Source organism: Oncorhynchus clarkii, chromosome 22 (genome assembly GCF_045791955.1).
Source record: "Oncorhynchus clarkii lewisi isolate Uvic-CL-2024 chromosome 22, UVic_Ocla_1.0, whole genome shotgun sequence".
In the NCBI taxonomy this organism is placed as follows: domain Eukaryota; kingdom Metazoa; phylum Chordata; class Actinopteri; order Salmoniformes; family Salmonidae; genus Oncorhynchus; species Oncorhynchus clarkii.
Genome location: NC_092168.1, coordinates 32,087,184 through 32,114,267, shown reverse-complemented (window position 1 = coordinate 32,114,267; position 27,084 = coordinate 32,087,184). Strand labels below are relative to the sequence as shown.

Below are 27,084 nucleotides of genomic sequence, written 5' to 3'. Positions count from 1 at the left end.
GTGTTGAGATGTGTCTGTTACTTGATCTCTGTGAAGCGTTTATTTGGGCTGCAATTTCTGAGGTGCAATTTACTCTAATGGACCTATCCTCTGCAGCAGAGGTAACTCTGGGTCTTCCTTTCCTGTGGAGATCCTCATGAGAGCCAGTTTCACCATAGCGCTTGATGGTTTTTGCGACTGCACTTGAAGAAACTTTCCAAGTTCTTTAAATTTTCCCTATTAAACTGACCTTCATGTCTTAAAGTAATGGACTGTTGTGTCTCTTTGCTTATTTGAGCTGTTCTTGCCATAATATGAACATTGTCTTTTACCAAATAGGGCTATTTAAAAATGACAAATAAATATTTCCCCTTTATTTAACCAGGTAGGCCAGTTGAGAACAAGTTCTCATTTACAACTGTGACCTGGCCAGGATAAAGCAAAGCAGTGTGACACAAACAACAACACAGAGTTACACATGGAGTAAAACAAACATACAGTCAATAACACAATAGAAAAGTGTATATGAGGTAAGACAAGGGAGGTTAGGCAATAAATAGGCCATAGCTGTACTATTGTTTTCTTTTTCTTTTTTTTCTTTCCTTTTTTTATTCCACTTTGACATTACTGAGTATTTTGTGTAAGTTGTTGACAAAAAATGACTCTTCAATCTATTGTAACCCCACCTTGTATCACAACAAAATGTGGAAAAAGTCAAGGTGTGTGAATCTTTTTGAAGGCACTGTATATGTCACCAAGCAGCGACTCATTCAGTCTAGGCCTGATAAAGAAGAGCTAATAAGTTTGAGTTTATTTTTATTTTTACAGGTACAGTGCACATGAATCAACGCTGCAGTAAAAGTGCCGGTTTTAGCCAGCCGGCTAATTTCCAAAGATAAGATCCCTAAGTCCCTAAGTCCCTAAGATAAGATGTATGCATGGTGACATTGGGAAGTTCCAAATGACATATCACTTTACATGGGAGGGAACATGGTGATCTGAATGGTAATAAAATAGGGACTGGGTCTAGTAGGGAGGATTTAGTGTGTGTGTAGGATTAGGGAAAGGGGGATACCTAGTTCAACTGAAATGTGTCTTCCGCATTTAACCCAACCCCTCTGAATCAGAGAGGTGCGGGGGGGCTGCCTTAATCGACATCCACGTCATTGGCGACCAGGGAAGAGTGGGTTAACTGCCTTGCTCAAGGGGAGAACAACAGATTTATTACATAGTCAGCTCCTACCCGCCAGGCTACATGCCGCCCCAGTGTGCATGCGTGTATGTGTAATGTTCCAGGTGTTTGGTGGGGCCCCTCCTGACTCTCCCCCCATTCTCTCTTCTAATCAGGGCCATCTAAGTTAGCTCATGTTTAAACCCACTCACTAATTAATGGAGGACTCTCAAGTCTCTCTTTGAGCTGAACCATACTGGCTTTTTCTTATTAATAGCTAGAGATGGAGTTATTGGAGACCATAAACCAGTGTCATTATCTGTCAGAGGAAATCAAAATGTGTGTGTGTGCGTGAGTGTTTGTGTGACTATACATTTGATGTATTTTTAAAGTTTAATGAATGGGTCATGTCAGTAATGAATGTTATTAACAGCAGATGTGGCAGTAGGATAGTACAGGGGACTGGTAGGAGAATGTGGCTATGACTGAAAGGTTGCTGGATTGAATCCCCGAGCTGACAAGGTAAAAATGGGCCATTCTGCCCCTGAACAAGGCAGTTAACCCACTGTTCCCCGGTAGGTTGTCATTGTAAATAATAATTTGTTCTTAACTGACTTGCCTAGTTAAATAAAAATACTGTCTCCGGGGCTTTTCTGTCTTACTCTCACACATCCTCCTCATACTGTATGCATCTTAAAGGTTTGATATAGAGTCATTCTTATGTAATGGTTAGATGTGTTTTAGGTTTATTTTGCCACTCACATACTGTACAGTACACATGAGTCCGTATGTATGATCAGCGCTGTGTTGCCAAAATCCTGTATGTTAATGAATGGGCTCTGGTGAGTGGTTTTACATTAAGAGAGAACACCACCATACAGTTACTCAGTTTGTGGTTAAACTAAACCTCACAGAGTGGAGAAAGCTGTGCATGCATGGCTAATGAAACACTGGTTTGTTGCTACTATGTCTGCTCACTGATAAAAGAAGAGAGAGTGGGACATAAGAGCCATTCTAGTGTCTTGTTCTATAGATACCATGCTTTATTTGAGTGTATTCAATAATAATTAAATCGTAGAAATGTTTAGCAGTTCATAACATTGTAACTTAGAATATTTTGCAACAATTTAGCAGCAACAGCTAAAAATATTTATATTTTGTCTTGAATAAAAACTGTATCTCAGAATGTCCCTTGAGCTAAAGGCAGGTGTGGCAGAGGAGAGCAGAGGCTCCTTGGGACATCTGCAGTGGGACATCTGCAGGTCTTTCAGTGGGAGAGAGCACAGGACACTGTAACATTGTGCCAGAGCACAGACAGGCCCCCACAAGAACTTACTCAATAACAGTCAATTAGCACAGTCGAGCCAGAAGCTCCCCTCTACCCAAGGTTGTATGTACAGTAAATTAAAACTTCCATTCTCTGTATGTCTTTCCTTTTTAGAAAGATGTCCGGGATATCTTCACGCCCATCCATTTTGAGGCGACGTACGCCCTCAGACAGCACCCTGTCCATACCTGGGGATTCAGAATATTCCCAGCCCTGAAACCCATCCTGCAGCAGAGAGGGGGGCACAGCAACCTGGTAGCCAATAAGGTGAGTCCCTTACATCTATCCACTCATATCGATGCATGGTTAGGAGAATAGGACCAATTTTTTTGACACAAATTTAGCTTAGTCCTGGAATTAAAAATCATACTCAGTGGGAATTTCCCTGCATTGAAATTGTTCTTTAGTCCGGGTACTAGGCTTAATCTACGTCCGGGGAACCGATGCTACACTCTTAGAAAAAAACTAACTATGTAGAACCTAAACAGTTCCAGGTTAAATCACTTTGGGTTCCTTGTAGAATCCTTTCTACAGAGTGTGTTATATGGAACCCAAAAAGGTTCTACCTGGAACCAAAAAGGGTTCTCCTATGGGGACAGCCGAAGAATCCCTTTGGAAGCCTTTTTTCTAAGAGTGTAGAGTTCTCCACTTACATCCATGTATGGTAGTTACTGTATATTAGAGGATACATCACTGTATTTTCAGTGACATCATCATCATCTAACAGTAACCTTCCTTCTCCAGACTGAGTTTGCTCGGTACTGTTCATTGGCCAACTGTTCAACCAATCTGCAGGTCTCTGCATACCTGGTCTTACCACAGTAAGTAGCATTTAGCATAAATGTTCAACTAGAATATGTTGGTGTTTTCTTTGTAATACAATCTTTTGTCTTGACCTTTTACTTTCTATTTCTTATCTCTGTGGACAAAACTGAGCTATTGAAGGTTTACTTTACAAATTAATTATAGCATCCCGAAACAAAGAATATTTGTGTGGAAAACAACCTTCATGGGATTAGATCAGGTGTTGACTGTGGTGCCCATGATGTCAATACTCTCCAGTTCACGTCATTAAGGGGGGATTGTTGTACATGTTTATTCATGGTCACATTTCCCCTTAAACACTTAACTGCCAGGCCAATTTCTGTTACGGTCAGGCTAATACAGTATCTGATTATTCATGACGCAGAGGTGTGTGTGTGTGTGTGTGTCTACCTTGCTAAGTTAGATGAGAAACATCAGACTTGTGAGCCCCTCATTGTTTGTGTCATGGAAACATACGCACGCACATATACACATACACCTCCCCCCACCCCCCCCCCACACACCTTCAGACCCACTTACCCACAAAGCAGCAAATTCTTCAACATGGACATTAGTCATTTAAAACACCTTTTCCCTCCCCATACTGGACACATAGTGCTTTGTTGAAAAGCTGAGTATGCACAGCCTCTTCCCCTAACAATACAGCTTGTCTAGGGGTACGTCCCAAATGGTACCCTAATCCCTACATAGTGCACTACTTTTATAAATGTAGTGCACTTCGTAGGGAATAGGGTGTCATTTGAGATGCTTGTCTCAGTGCCAGGTCAGTTCCCCTCCTAAGGTGTATAGTGACTTGCTGTAAAGCCAGGGAATCCACAGGACTGCATAACAGGTACATTCTGATGTTTCCGTGACAGTGACTGTTTAGTCTGGTCTCCCCTGAAACCATGATTCTGGCACTTTATGGAAAGTTGTATGATTTAAGTCAATCAAAATATGAAATAAGATGTTATTTTTTTGTATGACTAAAGTCAATTCAAGTAAAGCAATACCACACCGATGGATGGGATTCGTTGGGGCTATAGCACAGATGTGCTGTAGTCACAGGTACAGTACAAGTCAAAAGTTTGGACATTTCTACATTGTAGAATAATAGTGAAGATATCAAAAATATGAAATAACACATGGAATCATGTAGTAACCAAAAAAGTGTTAAACAAATCAAAATATATTTTAGATTCTTCAAAGTAGCCACCCTTTGCCTTGATGACAGCTTTGCACACTCTTGGCATTCTCTCAACCAGCTTCACATGGAATGCTTTTCCAACAGTCGTGAAGGAGTTCCCACATATGCTGAGCACTTGTTGGCTGCTTTTCTTCACTCTGCAGTCCAACTCATCCCAAAACATCTCAATTGGGTTGATGGTCAAGTGATTGTGGAGGCCAGGTCATCTGATGCAGCACTCCATTACTCTCCTTATTGGTCAAATAGCTCTTACACAGCCTGGAGGTGTGTTGGGTCATTGTCCTGTTGAAAAACAAATGATAGTCCCACTAAGCACAAGCCAGATGGGATGGCGTATCGCTGTGCTTTGCTGCTGTGGTAACCATGCTGGTTAAGTGTGCCTTGAATTCTAAATAAATCACAGACAGTGTCACCAGCAAAGCACCATCACACCTCCTCCTCCATGCTTCATGGTGGAAACCACACATGCAAGGATTATCTGTTCATCTACTCTGAGTCTTACAAAGACATTGCAGTTGGAACCAAAAATCTCAAATTTGGACTCATCAGACCAAAGGACAGATTTCCACTAGTCTAATGTCCATTGCTCGTGTTTCTTGGTCCAACAAGTCTCTTCTTCTAATTGGTGTCCTTTAGTAGTGGTTTCTTTGCAGCAATTCAACCATGAAGGCCTGATTTACGCAGTCTCCTCTGAACAGTTGGTGTTGAGATGTGTCTGTTACTTGAACTCTGTGAAGCATTTATTTGGGCTGCAATTTCTGAGGCTGGTCTAATGAATTTATCCTCTGCAGCAGAGGAAACTCTGGGTCTTCCTTTCCTGTGGCGGTCCTCATGAGAGCCAGTTTCATTATAGTGCTTGATGGTTTTTGTGACTGCACTTGAAGAAACTGTCAAAGTTCTTGAAATTTTCCGTATTGACTGACCTCCATGTCTTAAAGTAATGATGGACTGTTGTTTCTCTTTGCTTATTTGAGCTGTTCGTGCTATAATATGGACTTGGTATTTTACCAAATAGGGCTGTCTTCTGTATACCACCCCTACCTTGTCACAACACAACTGATTGTCTTAAACACAGTAAGAAGGAAAGACATTTCACAAATGAACTTTTAACAACACAAACTTGTTAATTGAAATGCATTCCAGGTGACTACCTCATTTAAAAAAAAAAATTGCTAGTCAAGTCAGTTAAGAACAAATTCTTATTTACAATGACAGCCTACCAGGGAACAGTGGGTTAATTGCCTTGTTCAGGGGCAGAACGACAGATTTTTACCTTTACCTTTTAGAGTGACCCAACACTCTAACCACTGGGCTACCTGAAGCTGGTTGAGAGAACGCCAAGTGTGAAAAGCTGTCATCAAGGCATGGTGGCTACTTTGAAGAATCTAAAATATAAATATATTTTGATTTGTTTAATGCTTTTTTGGTTACTACATAATTCCATGTGTTATTTCATCGTTTTGATGTCTTCACTATTATTCTACAATATAGAAAATATAAAAAATAAAGAGAAACCCTGGAATGAGTAGGTGTGTCCAAACTTTTGACTGGTACTGTATGAGGCGACAGCCTTCCAGTTTTATACATAGGGCCCTATTCAATCCAGCCCCTAAAACTGTTAATCTTGCAGGAAACACAACAACATACAGTACTTTGCATTGGGCAATGGGAAGACCATCATGTTGAACACAACCCTGGTGAACGCTGGAGATGATGCCTTCCTCCCCAGGCTCCAGTTACGCTTCCCCTCCAACCTGCACTACATCAAAGTCCTTGATGCAGTAGTACGTGTTTGATTTATTGATTACTCAGAGTAGCAGTTATTACATTCCTCACATAATCACCAATGTAATTTAGACGATGTGGCACTGCAATTCTAAGAAACACACAAAATCATGTGAATCTATGCGCTCTTGGATTGTAATAGATTACACACACAATCCCATTATCTGTTATTATTTTCAGAAGGAGAAGTATGTGAGCTGTGACATTTCAGAGGAGAACAAGACAATAGTAGGAATGGACTGTAGTGTTGGGAACCTGTACTTCAGCTCTGGAGCCAAGGTACTGTAGGCACAACACTCAAACTTACTCTAATGTTACTCTAGCCTTATCCCAACCTTACTCTAATTTGACTCCAGCCTTACTCTGCGACTTCAGCCTTACTATTTCACTCCAGCCTTACTCTAATGTTACTCCAACCTTACTCTGTTACTCCAGCCTTACTCTAATGTTACTCCAGCCTTACTCTGTTACTCCAGCCTTACTCTAATTTGACTCCAGCCTTACTCTGCGACTTCAGCCTTACTATTTCACTCCAGCCTTACTCTAATATTACTCCAGCCTTACTCTGTTACTCCAGCCTTACTCTAATGTTACTCCAACCTTACTCTGTTACTCCAGCCTTACTCTAATGTTACTCCAACCTTACTCTGTTACTCCAGCCTTACTCTAATGTTACTCCAGCCTTACTCTGTTACTCCAGCCTTACTCTAATGTTACTCCAACCTTACTCTGTTACTCCAGCCTTACTCTAATGTTACTCCAACCTTACTCTGTTACTCCAGCCTTACTCTAATGTTACTCCAACCTTACTCTGTTACTCCAGCCTTACTCTAATGTTACTCCAACTGTACTCTGTTACTTCAGCCTTACTATTTCACTCCAGCCTTACTCTAATGTTACTCCAACCTTACTCTGTTACTCCAGCCTTACTCTAATGTTACTCCAACCTTACTCTGTTACTCCAGCCTTACTCTAATGTTACTCCAACTGTACTCTGTTACTTCAGCCTTACTATTTCACTCCAGCCTTACTCTAATGTTACTCCAACCTTACTCTGTTACTCCAGCCTTACTCTGTCACTCCAGCCTTACTCTAATGTTACTCCAGCCTTACTTTAATTTTACTCCAACTGTACTCTGTTACTTCAGCCTTACTCTGTCACTCCAGTCTTACTCTAATGTTACTCCGGCCTTACTCTGTCACTCCAACCTTACTCTGTCACTCCAGCCTTACTCTGTCACTCCAGCCTTACTCTAATGTTACTCCAGCCTTACTTTAATTTTACTCCAACTGTACTCTGTTACTTCAGCCTTACTCTGTCACTCCAGTCTTACTCTAATGTGACTCCGGCCTTACTCTAATGTGACTCCGGCCTTACTCTAATGTGACTCCAGCCTTACTATAATGCTACTCTAACATTATTCCAACCTTACTCTGTTACTCTAATATTACTCTAAGGTTACTCCAGAATTACTCAAACTTTACTTCCATGTTACTCCAATTTCACTCTATTAATCTGGGACTGGATACTTTAACTAATTACCCCACTGGGCACAGCCATAAATTCAACGTCATGGATGGGTAGGTTACTTTCTTAATGTAATCCATTACAGTTACTAGTTACCTGTCTAAAATTGTAACAAGTAACATAACTTTTGGATGACACAAACTCAGTAACGTAATCTGATTACTTTTAGTTACTTTTGGATTACCTTCCCTTAAAATGCATTAGAAGAAGACAAAAAGGACCCATCAAATGCATTTAGTGTGTCATCATAGTGGTCTCTCGATCAGGAGCTAAAACAATTTTTATTGCACCTTTTTTAAATCTGAATTGAATGTCATTGAGAAAAACAGAAAGGTGTCTTAATGTATTTTTTTCCAAACATCCTTTCTGAATTTAAAAGTAATCCAAGAAGCAATCAACTAGTTTTTCTGTAATCTGATTACAATATTTTTGCTGGTAATGTAACTGACTGATTACAGTTACATTCACACAAAAAATCAGATTGCCCTGTTCCATGTCTATTCCTTGTTGGTTCAACGTAAATTTACTGAAATGGCGTGGAAACCAGTGTTGATTTAACCAGTGTGTGCCCAGTGGGTATCCAGACCCATATCTTCTGTTTGCTGCCAATGCTGCTTCTGTTTTAAAGGCAGCGTTTTATAAACTGCTGTTTAAGAGGGTAATATCTTACTTTCTATCTAATCAGAATTTCTGTATTTTCTGCAGGTGAACATCAGCTTTCTGTTAGATGTAAACCAGAGTAGCAGTGCTGGTGACATTAGCATATCCATCAACACTTTTGGGTAAGTACAGACCCATAAAGGAAAGATGGATGCCCACACACTGAATGCGCCTGCAGTGTTATTGAGTGCAATGTTTTGACCCTAGGTCTTTGTCATAACCTTTATTTTGACTTTTGCAGGTAACTGGATCTGCTTACACTACTTCTGACCTTAGCACAGATCCCCCTAACCCACGAACGCAATCGTTCTCCAAAATACATGAAATAATCGAATGGCACGTTTTTTAAACTGACGTCCTGTTACACCATCGGTGACGTCTTGTCAGCCTTATCAAACCAAACAGACGGATCGTAAAACAGCCCAGTGTGACACTGAGGGGACAAAACATTAGGAACACCCGTTCTTTCCATTACATAGACTGACCAGATGAATCCAGGTGAAAGCTGTCTTTGAATGAGGTATGGTAGTAGGTGCCATTGGGTTTTTCATGCTCAACAGTTTCCTGTGTGTATCAAGAATGGTCCACCACATTCAGCCAATTTCAGCTAATGTTTTGTACACGCAGTGTATGTGTTTGTTCTGTTGCTAGGGGGAACAGGAAACACAGTCCCAGTGACCTGAATTATTCAAATCAGAGGGTGCTGCAGGTTCCCTCTCTTGGTTTCTTCCTGTAGTTGTTACATTGTTGTGTAGTTGAGAAGTACATCCGGCGGCCCCTGTTTTGTCGTTTGGGTAAAGAAAAGCTTTGTAATGTTTGACAGTTTCAGAACCCTCTAAAACACTCCATGTTCTTATCTGGTAACACTTAACTGGAGACATTCCTTGCTCAGAGTTTTGTTCAGAGAATGTCACATTTTTCTAACAGCTGGAACAGCTTTTCCTGCAATCTAGAGCCATGACCGTTATGCCTAGTTCGATGTAAAAAATATGTATATTTTTTCTGCATACGTTATCGAAGCATACTTCTTTCCATGTTCAATTGTAATTTTAATTAATGAGGCACATTGGTTATTTAAGAACCTTTATGCCGTAGGGGTTTAGTACAACTGCTACATTGGTACATAGTACCCAATCATTAATAAAGCAATTGTATTATTTTCTAAAGTCTAGCAACCTTGCCAGCAGGCATGTCAGCTAAGATAGACTAGCTACTCTAACTTGATTGGTAGCTAGTTATGAGGTTGGGACATTTTTGTGTTATTATTTATTTAGTATTTATTTATTCATCAAGAAGGAATCAATATCCTACATAGCTTGATCAAATTAATTTACAAACATCTCCTGCGAGTCCTGCCCATCACCGGCAGCAAAAATCAAATCAAACGCTGTGTGTGACTCTCTCTCTCCTCTTCCACTGGCAATACGGTCTGCATACATATCTTTGCTCGATAGTGCACCTTGGAAGGAACCACTTACTGTGGGGGTACTCTTTGCCTGGTCCAGTCAGTGTGCCCCCTCCACAAAATACCACTGACAAATCCTTTTAGCAATAATTATGAAGCTTAGTCGTTACTTTAACATCTGAACATTTTAAAAACAGGACAAATCTGAGGGGGAACGTGCCCTTGTGCCCGTATGGGCATGACACCTCTGAAAACCATCTTCAAGTGTCATGTAATGCTTGAAGATATGCTTTGGCCTCTCACTCTGAGAAACAGTAGCAATGTGAAGTTCTGCAACGTCTGATGTTTGGAACTTCTTTGGCTTTGAGTTGAATTCCTTTAACAGTATAATGGCATTGGCTGTGCTTAAATGTTTTGTTTTCAATATATCAAATTGATTCATATGAAATGGAATCTAAATAGATCATTTCTTGTTTTTTTTCCTGACATGGTCTTTTCCAGAGACAATTCTGAAAATGAGGATCTTCTGCATGACAACTCAGCCACTCTGATGTTACCGTTGAGATATGGCGTGGATGTCAGTGTCCATGGGTAAGACATTTATTTACAGTAACAAAGACAGTTCCTCGCTCTTCAATGACAGTATATATAAACATTTCTTATTGTACTTCATAAGCTAATTACTGATCTCCCTTGCAGGTTTGTGACTCCAACATCCTTTGTATTTGGTGACCAGGAGCCTACTCCAATTGATTGCTACACAGAGACATTCAACTACACTTACAAGGTATGTACCATAGGAATACAATATAACATTGTTTTCTAACAGAAACTGATGTGATCATTACAGCCTAGTTTGAGTATTTGAATGACTGACTGCCTGGGTTTATACTGACATATTGTATCGGTGTGCCTTGGCAGGTTGTCAATATCGGTCCAAGCAAATCTCTCAACACGGAAGTTGAGATTGATATTCCCAAGATACTATCACCATATCCATACAGATTACTCCACATTGCAGATTTTCAGGTAAGTGTGTGATTGATTGATGAAAAATTCCACCCTTAGCCGTGGTATATTGGCCATATACCACAAACCCGAGGTGCCTTATTGCTATTATAAACTGGTTACCAACGTAATTAGACCATTAAATAGAACATTTCTGTCATACCAATGGTATACGGTCTATTATAAACTCGGTGGTTCGGGCCCTGAATGCGGATTGGCTGACAGCCATGGTATATCAGACCGTATACCACGGATATGACAAAACATGTATTTTTACTGCTCTAATTACGTTGGTAAACAGTTTATAATAGCAATAAGGCACCTCTGGGGTTTGTGATATATGGCCAATATACCACGGCTAAGGGCTGTGTCCTGAACAGCCCTTAGCCATGGTATATTGGCCATATACCACACCCCTTCGGGCCATATTGCTTAAATATACCACGGCTTTCAGCTAATCAGCATTCAGGGCTCGAACCACCCAGTTTATAATCACCAATATCTAACTTATTTTCTTTCCTCTTCTGTTAGACCTCTCTTGGAGAATGCTCCATTAAAAACGGCTCCATCACAGTAGAAGATGATTGTGAGGTGCCACGGTCGTCTTTAATCAAGGAACTGGTCTTCTTCTTCTCCAAAACCAGCAAACGCAAAATGGTAGATACCTCCCTCTCCTACAATGTATATACAGTGCCTTGCGAAAGTATTCGGCCCCCTTGAACTTTGCGACCTTTTGCCACATTTCAGGCTTCAAACATAAAGATATAAAACTGTATTTTTTTGTGAAGAATCAACAACAAGTGGGACACAATCATGAAGTGGAACGACATTTATTGGATATTTCAAACTTTTTTAACAAATCAAAAACTGAAAAATTGGGCGTGCAAAATTATTCAGCCCCTTTACTTTCAGTGCAGCAAACTCTCTCCAGAAGTTCAGTGAGGATCTCTGAATGATCCAATGTTGACCTAAATGACTAATGATGATAAATACAATCCACCTGTGTGTAATCAAGTCTCCGTATAAATGCACCTGCACTGTGATAGTCTCAGAGGTCCGTCAAAAGCGCAGAGAGCATCATGAAGAACAAGGAACACACCAGGCAGGTCCGAGATACTGTTGTGAAGAAGTTTAAAGCCGGATTTGGATACAAAAAGATTTCCCAAGCTTTAAACATCCCAAGGAGCACTGTGCAAGCGATAATATTACAATGGAAGGAGTATCAGACCACTGCAAATCTACCAAGACCTGGCCGTCCCTCTAAACTTTCAGCTCATACAAGGAGAAGACTGATCAGAGATGCAGCCAAGAGGCCCATGATCACTCTGGATGAACTGCAGAGATCTACAGCTGAGGTGGGAGACTCTGTCCATAGGACAACAATCAGTCGTATATTGCACAAATCTGGCCTTTATGGAAGAGTGGCAAGAAGAAAGCCATTTCTTAAAGATATCCATAAAAAGTGTTGTTTAAAGTTTGCCACAAGCCACCTGGGAGACACACCAAACATGTGGAAGAAGGTGCTCTGGTCAGATGAAACCAAAATTGAACTTTTTGGCAACAATGCAAAACGTTATGTTTGGCGTAAAAGCAACACAGCTGAACACACCATCCCCACTGTCAAACATGGTGGTGGCAGCATCATGGTTTGGGCCTGCTTTTCTTCAGCAGGGACAGGGAAGATGGTTAAAATTGATGGGAAGATGGATGGAGCCAAATACAGGACCATTCTGGAAGAAAACCTGATGGAGTCTGCAAAAGACCTGAGACTGGGACAGAGATTTGTCTTCCAACAAGACAATGATCCAAAACATAAAGCAAAATCTACAATGGAATGGTTCAAAAATAAACATATCCAGGTGTTAGAATGGCCAAGTCAAAGTCCAGACCTGAATCCAATAGAGAATCTGTGGAAAGAACTGAAAACTGCTGTTCACAAATGCTCTCCATCCAACCTCACTGAGCTCGAGCTGTTTTGCAAGGAGGAATGGGAAAAAATTTCAGTCTCTCGATGTGCAAAACTGATAGAGACATACCCCAAGCGACTTACAGCTGTAATCGCAGCAAAAGGTGGCGCTACAAAGTATTAACTTAAGGGGGCTGAATAATTTTGCACGCCCAATTTTTCAGTTTTTGATTTGTTAAAAAAGTTTGAAATATCCAATAAATGTCGTTCCACTTCATGATTGTGTCCCACTTGTTGTTGATTCTTCACAAAAAAAATACAGTTTTATATCTTTATGTTTGAAGCCTGAAATGTGGCAAAAGGTCGCAAAGTTCAAGGGGGCCGAATACTTTTGCAAGGCACTGTAGTTATAGTATGTAGCAGTGTTGGGGTCAATTCCATATTGATGCAGTCACTTCAGGAAGTACATTAATTGGAATTCTAATTTTCCTCTCATCTTTTCAATGAGGAACATTTACATTTTTGTTTACTTCCTGAGTTTAAATGGAATTGGCCCTAACCTTATTATGTAGCAGTGCTATATTCCACTGATGTTGATGTTTTAAAATGAAATCACAATAGTGTTGTTTCTCTCCATAGTTCTGTGCTCACGGAGACGACCTGTGCCTGACTCTGGTGTGTAGACTAGGAGACATGGACATTGGGAAAGAAGCCACCATTCAGATGGAAGTGAAGCTCAACCCCACTGTTCTACAGCTCACACCGGTAAACACTTCACTAATGCTACACTTTCAAATCTCTTAAAATGACAACAGAAATTATAATTTCTTCATCAAGGATATTAAAGTGTTCTAATCAAATCTCCCCCCCCCCCCCCCCCCCTCTCCTCAGGGTCGTCATGGAGTGATGCTGATAGAGAGTACTGGCATCATCACATCACCAAGGGAGGACCCTCACACCATCCTATTACAGCAGACCCCTATTGCTCAGGTAAGAAATGATAGGCCTATACAGTAGTGATACATTGGCCTTATACAGTCATCTTTTGGAGAATAGCATGTCACTGTTCCACAATGGAGATCACTCAAGTCCGTGTCCATGCACTTGACACATTTATGAAATTGTTTATTCCAGTTACTAAAATTGCTTATTCTAGTAAAAAACTGTTATATCCGCTTGGATTGATGAGGAATTGAAAAATTGTATGTTTGAGAGGGATGAGGCAAAAGGTTTGGAAAATAGGTTTGGCAGCACAACCGATTGGCAAACGTACTGCATATTGAGAAATCATGCGACTAAACTGAATAAAAATGAGAAACTATACTATGAAACAAAGATAAACGATATAAAGAATGAAAGTAAAAACATGACATGCCAGCAACAAACGCTGACACTACACATCCAAGTATATCTGACCAAATTATCAAAGACAAGCATTGTAATTTTGATTTCCGTATCAACAATGACAAGCCACCGGGGTCTGACAACTTGGATGGGAAATTACTGAGGATAATAGCGGACGATATTGCCACTCCTTTTTGCCATATCTTCAATTTAAGCCTACTAGAAAGTGTGTGCTCTCAAGCCTGGAGGGAAGCAAAAGTCATTCCGCTACCTAAGAATAGTAAAGCCCCCTTTACTGGCTCAAATAGCCGACCAATCAGCTTTGAGTAAAGCATGTGTGCATATGTGTGAGGATGACTCAACACTATACACGTCAGCTACTACAGTGACTGGAATGACTGCAACACTTAACAAAGAGCTACAGTAAGTTTCAGAGTGGGTGACAAGGAATAAGTTAGTCCTATATAACTAAAAGCATTGTATTTGGGACAAATCATTCACTAAACCCTAAACCTCAACTAAATCTTGTAATGAATAATGTGGAAATGGGGAGCAAGTTGAGGTGACTACTAAACTGCTTGGAGTAACCCTGGATTGTAAACTGTCATGGTCAAAACGTATTGATACAACAGTAGCTAAAATGGGGAGAAATCTGTCCATAATAAAGCACTGCTCTGCCTTCTTAACAACACTATCAAGAAGGCAGGTCCTACAGGCCCTATTATTGTCGAAACAGGACTACTGTTCAGTCGTGTGGTCAGGTGCCACAAAGAGGGACTTAGGAACATTGGAATTGGCTCAGAACAGAGCAGTACGGCTGGCCCTTGGATGTAATACATGTCATTTACAAAATAGCCTCCAATACCCTACTCAATCAATTGGATGCAGTCTATCACAGTACCATCCGTTTTGTCACCAAAGCCCCATATAATACCCACCACTGCGACCTGTACTCTCGTTGGCTGGCCCTCGCTTCATACTTGTCGCCAAACCCACTGGCTCCAGGTCATCTACAAGACCCTGCTAGGTAAAGTCCCCCCTTATCTCAGCTCGCTGGTCACCATAGCAGCACCCAGCTGTAGCACGCGCTCCAGCAGGTATATCTCTCTGGTCACCCCCAAAACCAATTCTTCCTTTGGCCGCCTCTCCTTACACTTCTCTGCTGCCAATGACTGGAACGAACTACAAAAATCTCTGAAACTGGAAACGCTTATCTCCCTCACTAGCTTTAAGCACCAGCTGTCAGAGCAGCTCACAGATTACTGCACCTGTACATAGCCCATCTATAATTTAGCCCAAACAACTACCTCTTTCCCTACTGTATTTATTTTATTTATTTATTTATTTTGCTCCTTTGCACCCCATTATTTTTATTTCTACTTTTCACATTCTTCCACTGCAAATCTACCATTCCAGTGTTTTACCTGCTATATTGTATTTACTTTGCCACCATGGCCTTTTTTTGCCTTTACCTCCCTTATCTCACCTCATTTGCTCACATCGTATATAGACTTGTTTATACTGTATTATTGACTGTGTGTTTGTTTTACTCCATGTGTAACTCTGTGTCGTTGTATGTGTCGAACTGCTTTGCTTTATCTTGGCCAGGTCGCAATTGTAAATGAGAACTTGTTCTCAACTTGCCTACCTGGTTAAATAAAGGTGAAATAAATAAAATAAATAAATAAATACAGAGAGCTAACATTAACAATATACATGTCAATCTCTCCTGGCTCAAAGTGGAGGAGAGATTGACTTCATCACTACTTCTTTTTGTGAGAGATATTGACATCCATGCATAAGTCCAAGTCCAGAACAGACTATGGGAGGCTCACAGTACTATATAGAGCTCTAAACCACATCAAGCAAATCGTGCAAGCAGTAAAATTTGATTAAAAAAAACAGATAAAAATACATCTTATGGAACACCGGGGACTGTGAAGCAACACAACACAGGCACAAGTATACAAACACGCGATAACATACACACTATACACACACATAGATTTTGTGTGGTAGCAGAGTAGAGGCCTGAGCGCACACACTTAATGTGTTTTGAAATCTGTTGTGAATGCATTGTAATGTTTTTTTAAATGGTATAACTGCCTTCATTTTGCTGGACCCCAGGAAGAGTAGCTTGGCAGAAGTTAATGGGGATCCATAATAAATACAAATGTCCTGGTAGGGTTAAGAAGTGTCAGGAAATTGCCTATGCAGCCTCCGAGTGCCTTACTATTATAAAACGCTGGAATGTAGTGTCCATGTTAGGACAGCGGTGGAAATGACAGGACATTTCCAACCTTGTCTGATGTTCCAGGTCATAGATGCACAATGTAATACTAGTGCACGGTAATAACGTTTGATTTAATTCTGATGTTTCAGGTTGTGTTGGAGGCCCACTTCAACCAGAAGCCTCAGGCAGCAGTGGAGGGGTTCATCATTGTAGGGAGTCTACTGGTGGGACTCCTGATCCTGGCCCTGCTTATCTTCGCCCTCTGGAAGGTCAGTACGACACCTTCATCTTTTACACTACACACAAAACAGCATACAAACACACTGCATTCTTTTCCCTCTCCTTCTCATCTGAAACTGAACCTTGTTCTTTCATTCCCAGGCTGGTTTCTTCAAGAGGCAGTTTAAGAAGGAGATCAGGAGGGATAGCTGGGACTATGTACCAAAGAGTGAGAAGACTGAGAGTATATCCTAAGAGTGTACTAATACAGAATGGTTCTATACGACAACATGAACTAACTGCTGGGGAACAGCTTCTCTACTAAAAGGCCCATTTTGATTGAGATCATCCAAACCCAAGGGAAAGAACTGCAGGACAATTCAAACATTTGTGGCTCAAAATCTAGGAATCAACAAAATGCTGTAATTTCTCTAAAACATGCAGGAGGAAAAACGTTTGCACTTTACCTCTGGGCTTGTTGCAGTGAGAGTATAGAACATTGGACTGCGTACGTGGAATGTCCATTAGAACATGGACTATGTGACCTCACAAGAACAGGCCTATCATTCCTGTTTTTATTCCCCACCAAGAACTCAGGATATGAAGCCAAACATTCCATGGTCTTGTTCAATAGGCATGAAACAGAAGAAAACGCTCCAAAACAGAGTGTGAAACAGGGAGGCACTTTCTGTGCCTGTCCATTCATTAAGAACCGCTCATTTTCCGTTGCAAAACATTCTCCCATACCTGACTACTTGGATTTGGTCGCACATATTTATTGTGTCTGCTGTACAAAAAATTTATGAATGCACTGCTGAAGCTTTTCTCTATGGATAGGAAGTCTATTTGTATACAATGATATATACACATCTATATGCCAAATCTATCCTCATTAGGTGTGTATATACTGTGTATATAGATATATCAAGAGGACCTTTTACATCCTTTTAAACAACATTTCCTTTTGTATCTTCATGCTATGGGTAGGGAGGGGAAACCGCCTCAAACTGTCACACATTTATTGTGAAACTAGTGTCACTAGTGATAAACCATCAGATTGAAAGAATGAACATTTGTTCTGGTTGATCTGGGAGACCCAGCGAAAGCCTCTGTCGAGCCGTACAGCCTAAACCCATGTTTCATAGAAATGAATAGGAGCATCTCACACTCTGCAAAAGTTACGTGTCCAGTGTAGCAGACCAGTAAGACCAGTACCTGCACAGGTGTTTATTCTTCAATGTGTATTTTTGCTCACCAGCTTATGGAGTGAATGGGACAGAAGGTGTAATTGTTATAATATAGAACTGAAGGTAACAGAAGGATGAGGAGGTCAGGGAAGTGTCATCAGTGAAAAAAGGCGTCTGTTCACCGACTCACTCACTGAATGACACATACCACTCCTCAAGGGGATAGCACCCTGTGTGTGTGTGTGTGTGTGTGTGTGTGTGTGTGTGCATACGTGCGTTTGCGTGTATGCATTTTAGTGTGTGCGTACGACAGCAACTCATACACCAGCAACTCCTACACCATGGCAGCAGAAGTTTCCAACACAGTCAGAAATGAAAAATGAAAGAGCTTGTTCTTCAGAAATGACTCAAACGTTCCTCAAATGGAACACACGGAACACTGGCCTTACCTTTTGGAACATTTTCATCCCTTTGGATTCAATGGATTCTGTGTTCTTACTGTAGCTGTAAAGGATTGGAACGTTCAGCTTTTGGAGAGATGGTAGGCTGCATGCGGAAGAGTAGCATGTTTTTACTGCTTGAATTTTCAGGGAGTCAACCTTTCATGACCAAGTTGTCAGTTTTGACAAAAATAAAGGGGGCACATTCCACATTTCTATAAATTGAAATAATGTTTTATTTTTAATAAATACGTGTGTGGCGTGTAAAAATGGACAGATAACATTTTGTTTGTCAACACATTTCACTTTGGTCTGATAATTTATGTAATCGTGCACTGGAATGTATTATTATGTTGTCTTTGCTTTAATATAAATCAACCTTTTCTATTTAATGTGCCTGTCTGTCCTCCATTTGGTTATTTGACATCTAACATTCAAAGATGTACAGTAGTAAAGCCTGTAGGTGACATTCAGTGATAGTGCAAACTGAGGTTGTGCGTATCGACAACCCCTACATACATAGTTTTAGGTTGCGTGTAAAAGCTCCTCTCTTGTAAGATAGTTTAAACTGTAGACAGTCTATACACTGAAGACAGTTTCTTGTAAAGCACAGTAGGAAAGACTGTATGTTACATTCTGTGGCAATGCCAGTGGAGGTTGGTATGTGGTATCGATTCCGCTCTACATACAGTGTTAAATGCAGCTGCACTTGATGTGTGCCTCCTCTGCCTCCTCGATGTACACTCCAAACAGGGTCAGGAGTTGAGGATGTAACCTGGTGGTGAAACAAACAGGGTCAGGAGTTGAGGATGTAACCTGGTGGTGAAACAAACAGGGTCAGGAGTTGAGGATGTAACCTGGTGGTGAAACAAACAGGGTCAGGAGTTGAGGATGTAACCTGGTGGTAAAACAAACAGGGTCAGGAGTTGAGGATGTAACCTGGTGGTAAAACAAACAGGGTCAGGAGTTGAGGATGTAACCTGGTGGTAAAACAAACAGGGTCAGGAGTTGAGGATGTAACCTGGTGGTGAAACAAACAGGGTCAGGAGTTGAGGATGTAACCTGGTGGTGAAACAAACAGGGTCAGGAGTTGAGGATGTAACCTGGTGGTGAAACAAACAGGGTCAGGAGTTGAGGATGTAACCTGGTGGTAAAACAAACAGGGTCAGGAGTTGAGGATGTAACCTGGTGGTGAAACAAACAGGGTCAGGAGTTGAGGATGTAACCTGGTGGTAAAACAAACAGGGTCAGGAGTTGAGGATGTAACCTGGTGGTGAAACAAACAGGGTCAGGAGTTGAGGATGTAACCTGGTGGTGAAACAAACAGGGTCAGGAGTTGAGGATGTAACCTGGTGGTAAAAAAACAGGGTCAGGAGTTGAGGATGTAACCTGGTGGTGAAACAAACAGGGTCAGGAGTTGAGGATGTAACCTGGTGGTGAAACAAACAGGGTCAGGAGTTGAGGATGTAACCTGGTGGTAAAACAAACAGGGTCAGGAGTTGAGGATGTAACCTGGTGGTAAAACAAACAGGGTCAGGAGTTGAGGATGTAACCTGGTGGTGAAACAAATTAATCAGTTACAGAGGTTTTAAATGTCTCACATAACAGTACTACTACTTCAGTGAAGCAATTCTTCCATACCGGTTTTAAATTTAAATATATGATCAAAAAAGACTAATGGTTAAATTACACTGAACATGACCTTTAAGAACTGTCTTTGAGGAGTGTAAATTAAACCCAGAGTAATATGACCATGAGATTACAGTACAGGGCTATACTTAGTGAGCAGCGGTAGGTCATTGCCTTGGTAACATGTTATTTGAGACAGGGTTTGTATCCAGGTTGAAGGTCTATCTGACAGTGTAGTTGCTATGGGGCTTTAGACCAGCTAAAGGATAGAGTTATACCTACTACATCGGCCAGTGTTCACACAGCGTCTCAGAGTAGGGCTGCTGATCTAGGATCATGGGGGGCTTTGGGGTCTTTGGGCCAGGTCAAGAACAGTAGCTGTACCTGATGAGCAGCTCTGAGGGCACCTCCAGTAGGTCTCCATCTACGTTCCAGGGGTAGGCCCCCTCGGAAGAGATGATGGGCGCGTTCTTAGAGTCATACTCTCCATTGTCCTCAGCGATGTCATCAGACCAGCTGCTCTGAGAGTGGGGGCGGAGCCTCACAGCCCACACTGTCTGCGTCTCCACGAAGGAGAAACTAAACTGGGGAGGAGGAGAAGAAGAAGATTATATTATTGTCCAACTGTATACAAAGAGGATCCAACATCCCTCCCTAGGACCTCCAATAAGGTTTGAGAGGGAGGCGAGGAATAGAGGAAAGAAGGACTGAGAGAACAAGACCATCGTCTCAGTCAGTAGCAACTCCAACCACTAGGGGGCAATGATGCACAGCATCCCCAACAAGACAATTCCCTACACAGTAATGACGCCATCTATGACCTGGTCACAGAGGTTCCATCCTGTCCTCGACAAAAGTTCAGTTCAGTTAAGCCACCGTCACCATGAACATAGTACATATGAACGCCCCAGCATATCTTTTATACATGAAGGAAACAGGGAGGACATGGAGGAGGACATGGAGGAGGACATGGAGGAGAACATGGAGCACTGGGTCTAGATATGATAGTGGAACATTTCCAACCTCAACTGGTATATGTGTTCTGACTTCCCATCTGGAAATAGATTTTTCAAGCGTAGTTTTTCAGATGTATCCCAGACATCGTTCAAATCAAACTAAAACATTTAAATAGAAGTCAGACTATAAATAAACTCATGGCTGTTTGTTTGTCTGAGTCATAATAATAAATAATGAATAATTTCCATTTCCTGCTTGTATTCATGGGAAATGGCCCAATAACAAACATTAGTCAGAACTTCTACCGGATAGACAGACAGCATGGAAATGATGAAGTCCTCTCTAACTATTTGTCGGAACATTATGACAGTACATTAAAACAATATGTTTGTATCACTCACAGGTAGACTTCCCTGCCCAGTCACACAGTCAGCCAGTCACACAGTCAGCCAGTCACACAGTCAGCCAGTCACACCAGTCACACAGCCAGCTAGTCACACAGTCAGCCAGTCACACAGTCAGCCAGTCACACAGTCAGCCAGTCACACAGCCAGCCAGTCACACCAGTCAGCCAGTCACACAGTCAGCCAGTCACACAAGTCAGCCAGTCACACCAGCCAGCCAGTCATAGTCAGCCAGTCACACAGTCAGCCAGTCACACAGTCACACAAGTCAGCCAGTCACACCAGCCAGCCAGTCACACAGTCAGCCAGTCACACAGAAAGCCAGTCACACAGAAAGCCAGTCACACAGTCAGCCAGTCACACAAGTCAGCCAGTCACACAGTCAGCCAGTCACACCAGTCAGCCAGTCACACAGTCAGCCAGTCACACAGCCAGTTAGTCACACCAGTCAGCCAGTCACACCAGTCAGCCAGTCACACCAGTCAGCCAGTCACACAGTCATCCAGTCACACAGCCAGCCAGTCACACAGCCAGCCAGTCACACCAGCCAGCCAGTCACACAGTCAGCCAGTCACACAGTCAGACAGTCACACAAGTCAGCCAGTTAGTCACACAGTCAGCCAGTCACACAGTCAGCCAGTCACACAGAAAGCCAGTCACACAGTCAGCCAGTCACACAGTCAGCCAGTCACACAATCAGCCAGTCACACAAGTCAGCCAGTCACACAGTCAGCCAGTCACACAGTCAGCCAGTCACACAAGTCAGCCAGTCACACAAGTCAGCCAGTCACACAGTCAGCCAGTCAGCCAGTCACACAGTCACACAGTCAGCCAGTCACACAAGTCAGCCAGTCACACAGTCAGCCAGTCACACAGTCAGCCAGTCACACCAGTCAGCCAGTCATACAGTCAGCAAGTCACACAGTCAGCCAGTCACACCAGTCAGCCAGTCACACAGTCAGCCAGTCACACAGCCAGTTAGTCACACCAGTCAGCCAGTCACACCAGTCAGCCAGTCACACCAGTCAGCCAGTCACACAGTCAGCCAGTCACACAGTCAGCCAGTCACACCAGTCAGCCAGTCACACAGTCAGCCAGTCACACAGTCAGACAGTCACACAAGTCAGCCAGTTACACCAGCCAGCCAGTCACACAGTCAGCCAGTCACACAGAAAGCCAGTCACACAGTCAGCCAGTCACACAGTCAGCCAGTCACACAATCAGCCAGTCACACAAGTCAGCCAGTCACACAGTCAGCCAGTCACACAGTCAGCCAGTCACACAAGTCAGCCAGTCACACAAGTCAGCCAGTCACACAGTCAGCCAGTCAGCCAGTCACACAGTCACACAGTCAGCCAGTCACACAAGTCAGCCAGTCACACAGTCAGCCAGTCACACAGTCAGCCAGTCACACCAGTCAGCCAGTCACACAGTCAGCCAGTCACACAGCCAGTTAGTCACACCAGTCAGCCAGTCACACCAGTCAGCCAGTCACACCAGTCAGCCAGTCACACAGTCAGCCAGTCACACAGTCAGCCAGTCACACCAGTCAGCCAGTCACACTGCCAGCCAGTCACACAGCCAGCCAGTCACACAGCCAGCCAGTCACACCAGCCAGCCAGTCACACAGTCAGCCAGTCACACAGCCAGCCAGTCACACCAGCCAGCCAGTCACACAGTCAGCCAGTCACACAGTCAGCCAGTCACACAAGTCAGCCAGTCACACAGTCAGCCAGTCACACCAGTCAGCCAGTCACACAGTCACACCCGTCAGCCAGTCACACAGTCAGCCAGACACACAGCCAGCCAGTCACACAGCCAGCCAGCCAGTCACAGTCAGCCAGTCACACTGTCAGTGTGTCGTACAGCACCCTATACCTCCAACTATATATTTAGAATGTAGGTTAACAAACATGCTTAGATTAGATTGTGTTGGATGGAAAAAGGGGACAGACAGGCTGCAGGCCTCTGAAACGGACTAATCTATATAAGCCTGAAAAGGTTTTTTAAGGAAATCTGACAATCAGCAATTAATTTGACAGTATGCTAATTCCACTTAAACTTGTATGGAAGCTAACTCCATTAGTGACTGCAGGATTTCCTCTGTGTGTGTGTGTGTGTGTGTGTGTGTGTGTGTGTGTGTGTGTGTGTGTGTGTGTGTGTGTGTGTGTGTGTGTGTGTGTGTGTGTGTGTGTGTGTGTGTTTGCAAACAGTGGGGCAAAAAAGTATTTAGTCAGCCACCAATTGTGCAAGTTCTCCCACTTAAAAATATGAGAGAGGCCTGTAATTTTCATCATAGGTACACTTCAACTATGAGAGACAAAATGAGAAAATAAAATCCAGAAAATCACATTGTAGGATTTTTAATGAATTTATTTGCAAATTATGGTGGAAAATAAGTATTTGGTCACCTACAAACAAGCAAGATTTCTGGCTCTCACAGACCTGTAACTTCTTGTTTAAGAGGCTCCTCTGTCCTCCACTCGTTACCTGTATTAATGGCACCTGTTGGAACTTGTTATCAGTATAAGGGACACCTGTCCACAACCTCAAACAGTCACACTCCAAACTCCACTATGGCCAAGACCAAAGAGCTGTCAAAGGACACCAGAAACAAAATTGTAGACCTGCACCAGGCTGGGAAGACTGAATCTGCAATAGGTAAGCAGCTTGGTTTGAAGAAATCAACTGTGGGAGCAATTATTAGGAAATGGAAGGCATACAAGACCACTGATAATCTCCCTCGATCTGGGGCTCCACGCAAGACCTCACCTCGTGGGGTCAAAATGATCACAAGAACGGTGAGCAAAAATCCCAGAACCACACAAGGGGACCTAGTGAATGACCTGCAGAGAGCTGGGACCAAAGTAACAAAGCCTACCATCAGTAACACACTACGCCGCCAGGGACTCAAATTCTGCAGTGCCAGACGTGTCCCCCTGCTTAAGCCAGTACATGTCCAGGCCCGTCTGAAGTTTGCTAGAGAGCATTTGGATGATCCAGAAGAAGATTGGGAGAATGTCATATGGTCAGATGAAACCAAAATATAACTTTTTGGTAAAAAATCTACTCGTCGTGTTTGGAGGACAAAGAATGCTGAGTTGCATCCAAAGAACACCATACCTACTGTGAAGCATGGGGGTGGAAACATCATGCTTTGGGGCTGTTTTTCTGCAAAGGGACCAGGACGACTGATCCGTGTAAAGGAAAGAATGGGGCCATGTATCGTGAGATTTTGAGTGAAAACCTCCTTCCATCAGCAAGGGCATTGAAGATGAAACGTGGCTGGGTCTTTCAGCATGACAATGATCCCAAACACACCGCCCGGGCAACGAAGGAGTGGCTTCGTAAGAAGCATTTCAAGGTCCTGGAGTGGCCTAGCCAGTCTCCAGATCTCAACCCCATAGAAAATCTTTGGAGGGAGTTGAAAGTCTGAGTTGCCCAGCAACAGCCCCAAAACATCACTGCTCTAGAGGAGATCTGCATGGAGGAATGGGCCAAAATACCAGCAACAGTGTGTGAAAACTTTGTGAAGACTTACAGAAAATGTTTGACCTCTGTCATTGCCAACAAAGGGTATATAACAAAGTATTGAGATAAACTTTTGTTATAACTTGCACAATTGGTGGGTGACTAAATACTTTTTTGCCTCACTGTATATGCCTCGTGTGTAACTGCGTAAGTACGTGGGTGCATTTAGGTGTGTAAGGAAGGAAGGGTGACCAGGTGACCTCACCTGATTGTTCACACTGTTGTATCTCTTCAGGTGTTTGATAAACTCTGCCCTGGAAGTGTTTCCTGCTGTGATCAGGGCCATGCTGCCATTGTTCAGTCTTACAGAGAGAGAGAGAGAGAGAGATGTATTTTTTAAATCCTTTCATATGTATTCTACATTGCTGTGACCAATGCAATCGGAAACAGGTTTGAACACACATGCATAGCAGGTTTAAGATACATCAGTCTGTGGCCAATTCAATCCAAACAGGTTGATAAAGCAACAAATCCTATATTTTTCCTGTCATCTGTCACCATGCAGTAGAATCGAGAATGTCAGGAACAGAACAGAGAGTGGTATACATTAGTTCAACTTACACTACTACTGTATGTGTTATTGTATACGGGTCAACTAATAGTCAGTATCTACAAACACTACTGTTTCTGTCTTGTGTAGTTAAGGTTGATGATGCTATAATAAGCAGTGTGGTTCCACTTCACTTTGTGGGGCCTGTTGCTCTACCACATGCTATATCATTACTGAGGCCAGTCTCAGACTGAAGCTTTCTCAAATGACACTCTATTCCCTATGTAGTGCACTACACAGGAGCCTGGAATAACCTTTTGGGGTTCTAAAAATTGCCACACAGGGGGAGCCTTTGCAGTTAAAAAAGGTTCCTTGAGGAGCCCCTCTGAAGAGGGCCTTTGAGGAACCCCTGTGTAAAGGTTCAAACCAGAACCTTTTTGTGATTGGAGAGGTTCAATTTCAAACCTTTTGAATAATATATTGTAGAGGTGTCAGCCTATCAGAAGATTAGAGGTGTGGCTTATTGGAGGCGTGGCATTGAGCTGGTTCTTTTTGTCCACCCGTTGGAGTAAATGACATTCCTGTTCATCATGTTCAGTTTGTACACCTCAAATTTTCCATGAATATTTATGCATATTACATATTATAATATCAATAATACTTACTTTGCTGATTACATATAGTAGTAAAGTGGTAACCATTCCAACTCTTGCAAAGGCTCTTGAGGAACTCATACACCTATGTAAGACTCATTGAAGCTACAAAACTGTCAGTGTTCAACCTGACAATACAACAGAACAGATAAGCAGGAATTACATTTAGCCCCACAGGTGGCCAAAAAATATCTATATGAAAGGCACGCCCCTACTAAGCCATGCTTCTAGTCCATGGTTCCTCCAGGAATCAGTTGCTACATTGAAACATTAAAAGGTTCCTCCAAGAACCTCTCTACTAAACAAAGGTGCAAATATGAACCACTGACTAGCAATGGTTCCTTGAGGAAATCCAGAGGTTCCTTGAGGATCTCCAGGGTTATTCAAGTCACCAGACAGTCTAAGAGTGTAGGGAATAGGATGCCATTTGTATAAACCACCTAGAAGTCCTGGTCCTGCAGTGCCCACAGATGCTCTGTACTTTAAATTCTCCCTTTCTGCCACTCCCTTTAATAATCTCTGCCACTCCCTTTAATAAGCTCTGCCACTCCCTTTAATAAGCTCTGCCACTCCCTTTAATAAACTCTGCCACTCCCTTTAATAAGCTCTGCCACTCCCTTTAATAAGTTCTGCCACTCCCTTTAATAAGCTCTGCCACTCCCTTTAATACACTCTGCCACTCCCTTTAATAAACTCTGCCACTCCCTTTAATAAGCTCTGCCACTCCCTTTAATAAGCTCTGCCACTCCCTTTAATAAGCTCTGCCACTCCCTTTAATAAACTCTGCCACTCCCTTTAATAAACTCTGCCACTCCCTTTAATAAACTCTGCCACTCCCTTTAATAAGCTCTGCCACTCTCTTTAATAAGCTCTGCCACTCCCTTTAATAAGCTCTGCCACTCCCTTTAATAAACTCTGCCACTCCCTTTAATCAAAATCATTATGTGCTGATTAGTCCAGTTAGAAGCCTTTGACCTCGGTAGTCTGATCTCAATCCCAGAGGATTACCTGGAACTGGTTGGTACGGCCCCTGTATGGCAATGGCCTGGCTGGGAGGCTGGGCTCCATGTCTACTGAGACACCACAGACACACTGACCCAGTTCACTCATTGGCTTATTTACTCACACCTAACACAGCATGGCATGGCAGCTTGGAGTCGTCAAGCCATTATCACTGGTCCAGGACTTAGGTCATGCACATTGCTCAGTCAACCACA

General features: G+C 42.5%; 2 protein-coding genes across 2 annotated transcripts in view; one reads left to right on the top strand and one right to left on the bottom strand.

The window, feature by feature from the left end:
* Nucleotides 1-18,599, top strand: part of LOC139380794 (integrin alpha 4) — a 37,807-nt gene extending 19,208 nt beyond the window's left edge. Inside the window, exons 16-28 of the mRNA XM_071123824.1 lie at nt 2,592-2,744; nt 3,222-3,298; nt 6,119-6,272; nt 6,454-6,552; nt 8,507-8,583; nt 10,368-10,457; nt 10,566-10,653; nt 10,788-10,895; nt 11,406-11,531; nt 13,420-13,545; nt 13,672-13,770; nt 16,507-16,626; nt 16,739-18,599. Of these exons, the coding sequence (XP_070979925.1) occupies nt 2,592-2,744; nt 3,222-3,298; nt 6,119-6,272; nt 6,454-6,552; nt 8,507-8,583; nt 10,368-10,457; nt 10,566-10,653; nt 10,788-10,895; nt 11,406-11,531; nt 13,420-13,545; nt 13,672-13,770; nt 16,507-16,626; nt 16,739-16,831 (1,410 nt within the window). The 3' untranslated portion in view covers nt 16,832-18,599. The remainder of the gene's footprint in view (nt 1-2,591; nt 2,745-3,221; nt 3,299-6,118; nt 6,273-6,453; nt 6,553-8,506; nt 8,584-10,367; nt 10,458-10,565; nt 10,654-10,787; nt 10,896-11,405; nt 11,532-13,419; nt 13,546-13,671; nt 13,771-16,506; nt 16,627-16,738) is intronic.
* The window catches only part of LOC139380795 (CERK like autophagy regulator), a 93,140-nt gene continuing 84,471 nt past the window's right edge, over nt 18,416-27,084 (bottom strand). Inside the window, exons 11-13 of the mRNA XM_071123825.1 lie at nt 24,930-25,026; nt 20,217-20,416; nt 18,416-18,978 (exon numbers count right to left, since the gene is read on the bottom strand). Coding sequence (XP_070979926.1) covers nt 18,897-18,978; nt 20,217-20,416; nt 24,930-25,026 — 379 coding nt within the window. The 3' untranslated portion in view covers nt 18,416-18,896. The remainder of the gene's footprint in view (nt 18,979-20,216; nt 20,417-24,929; nt 25,027-27,084) is intronic.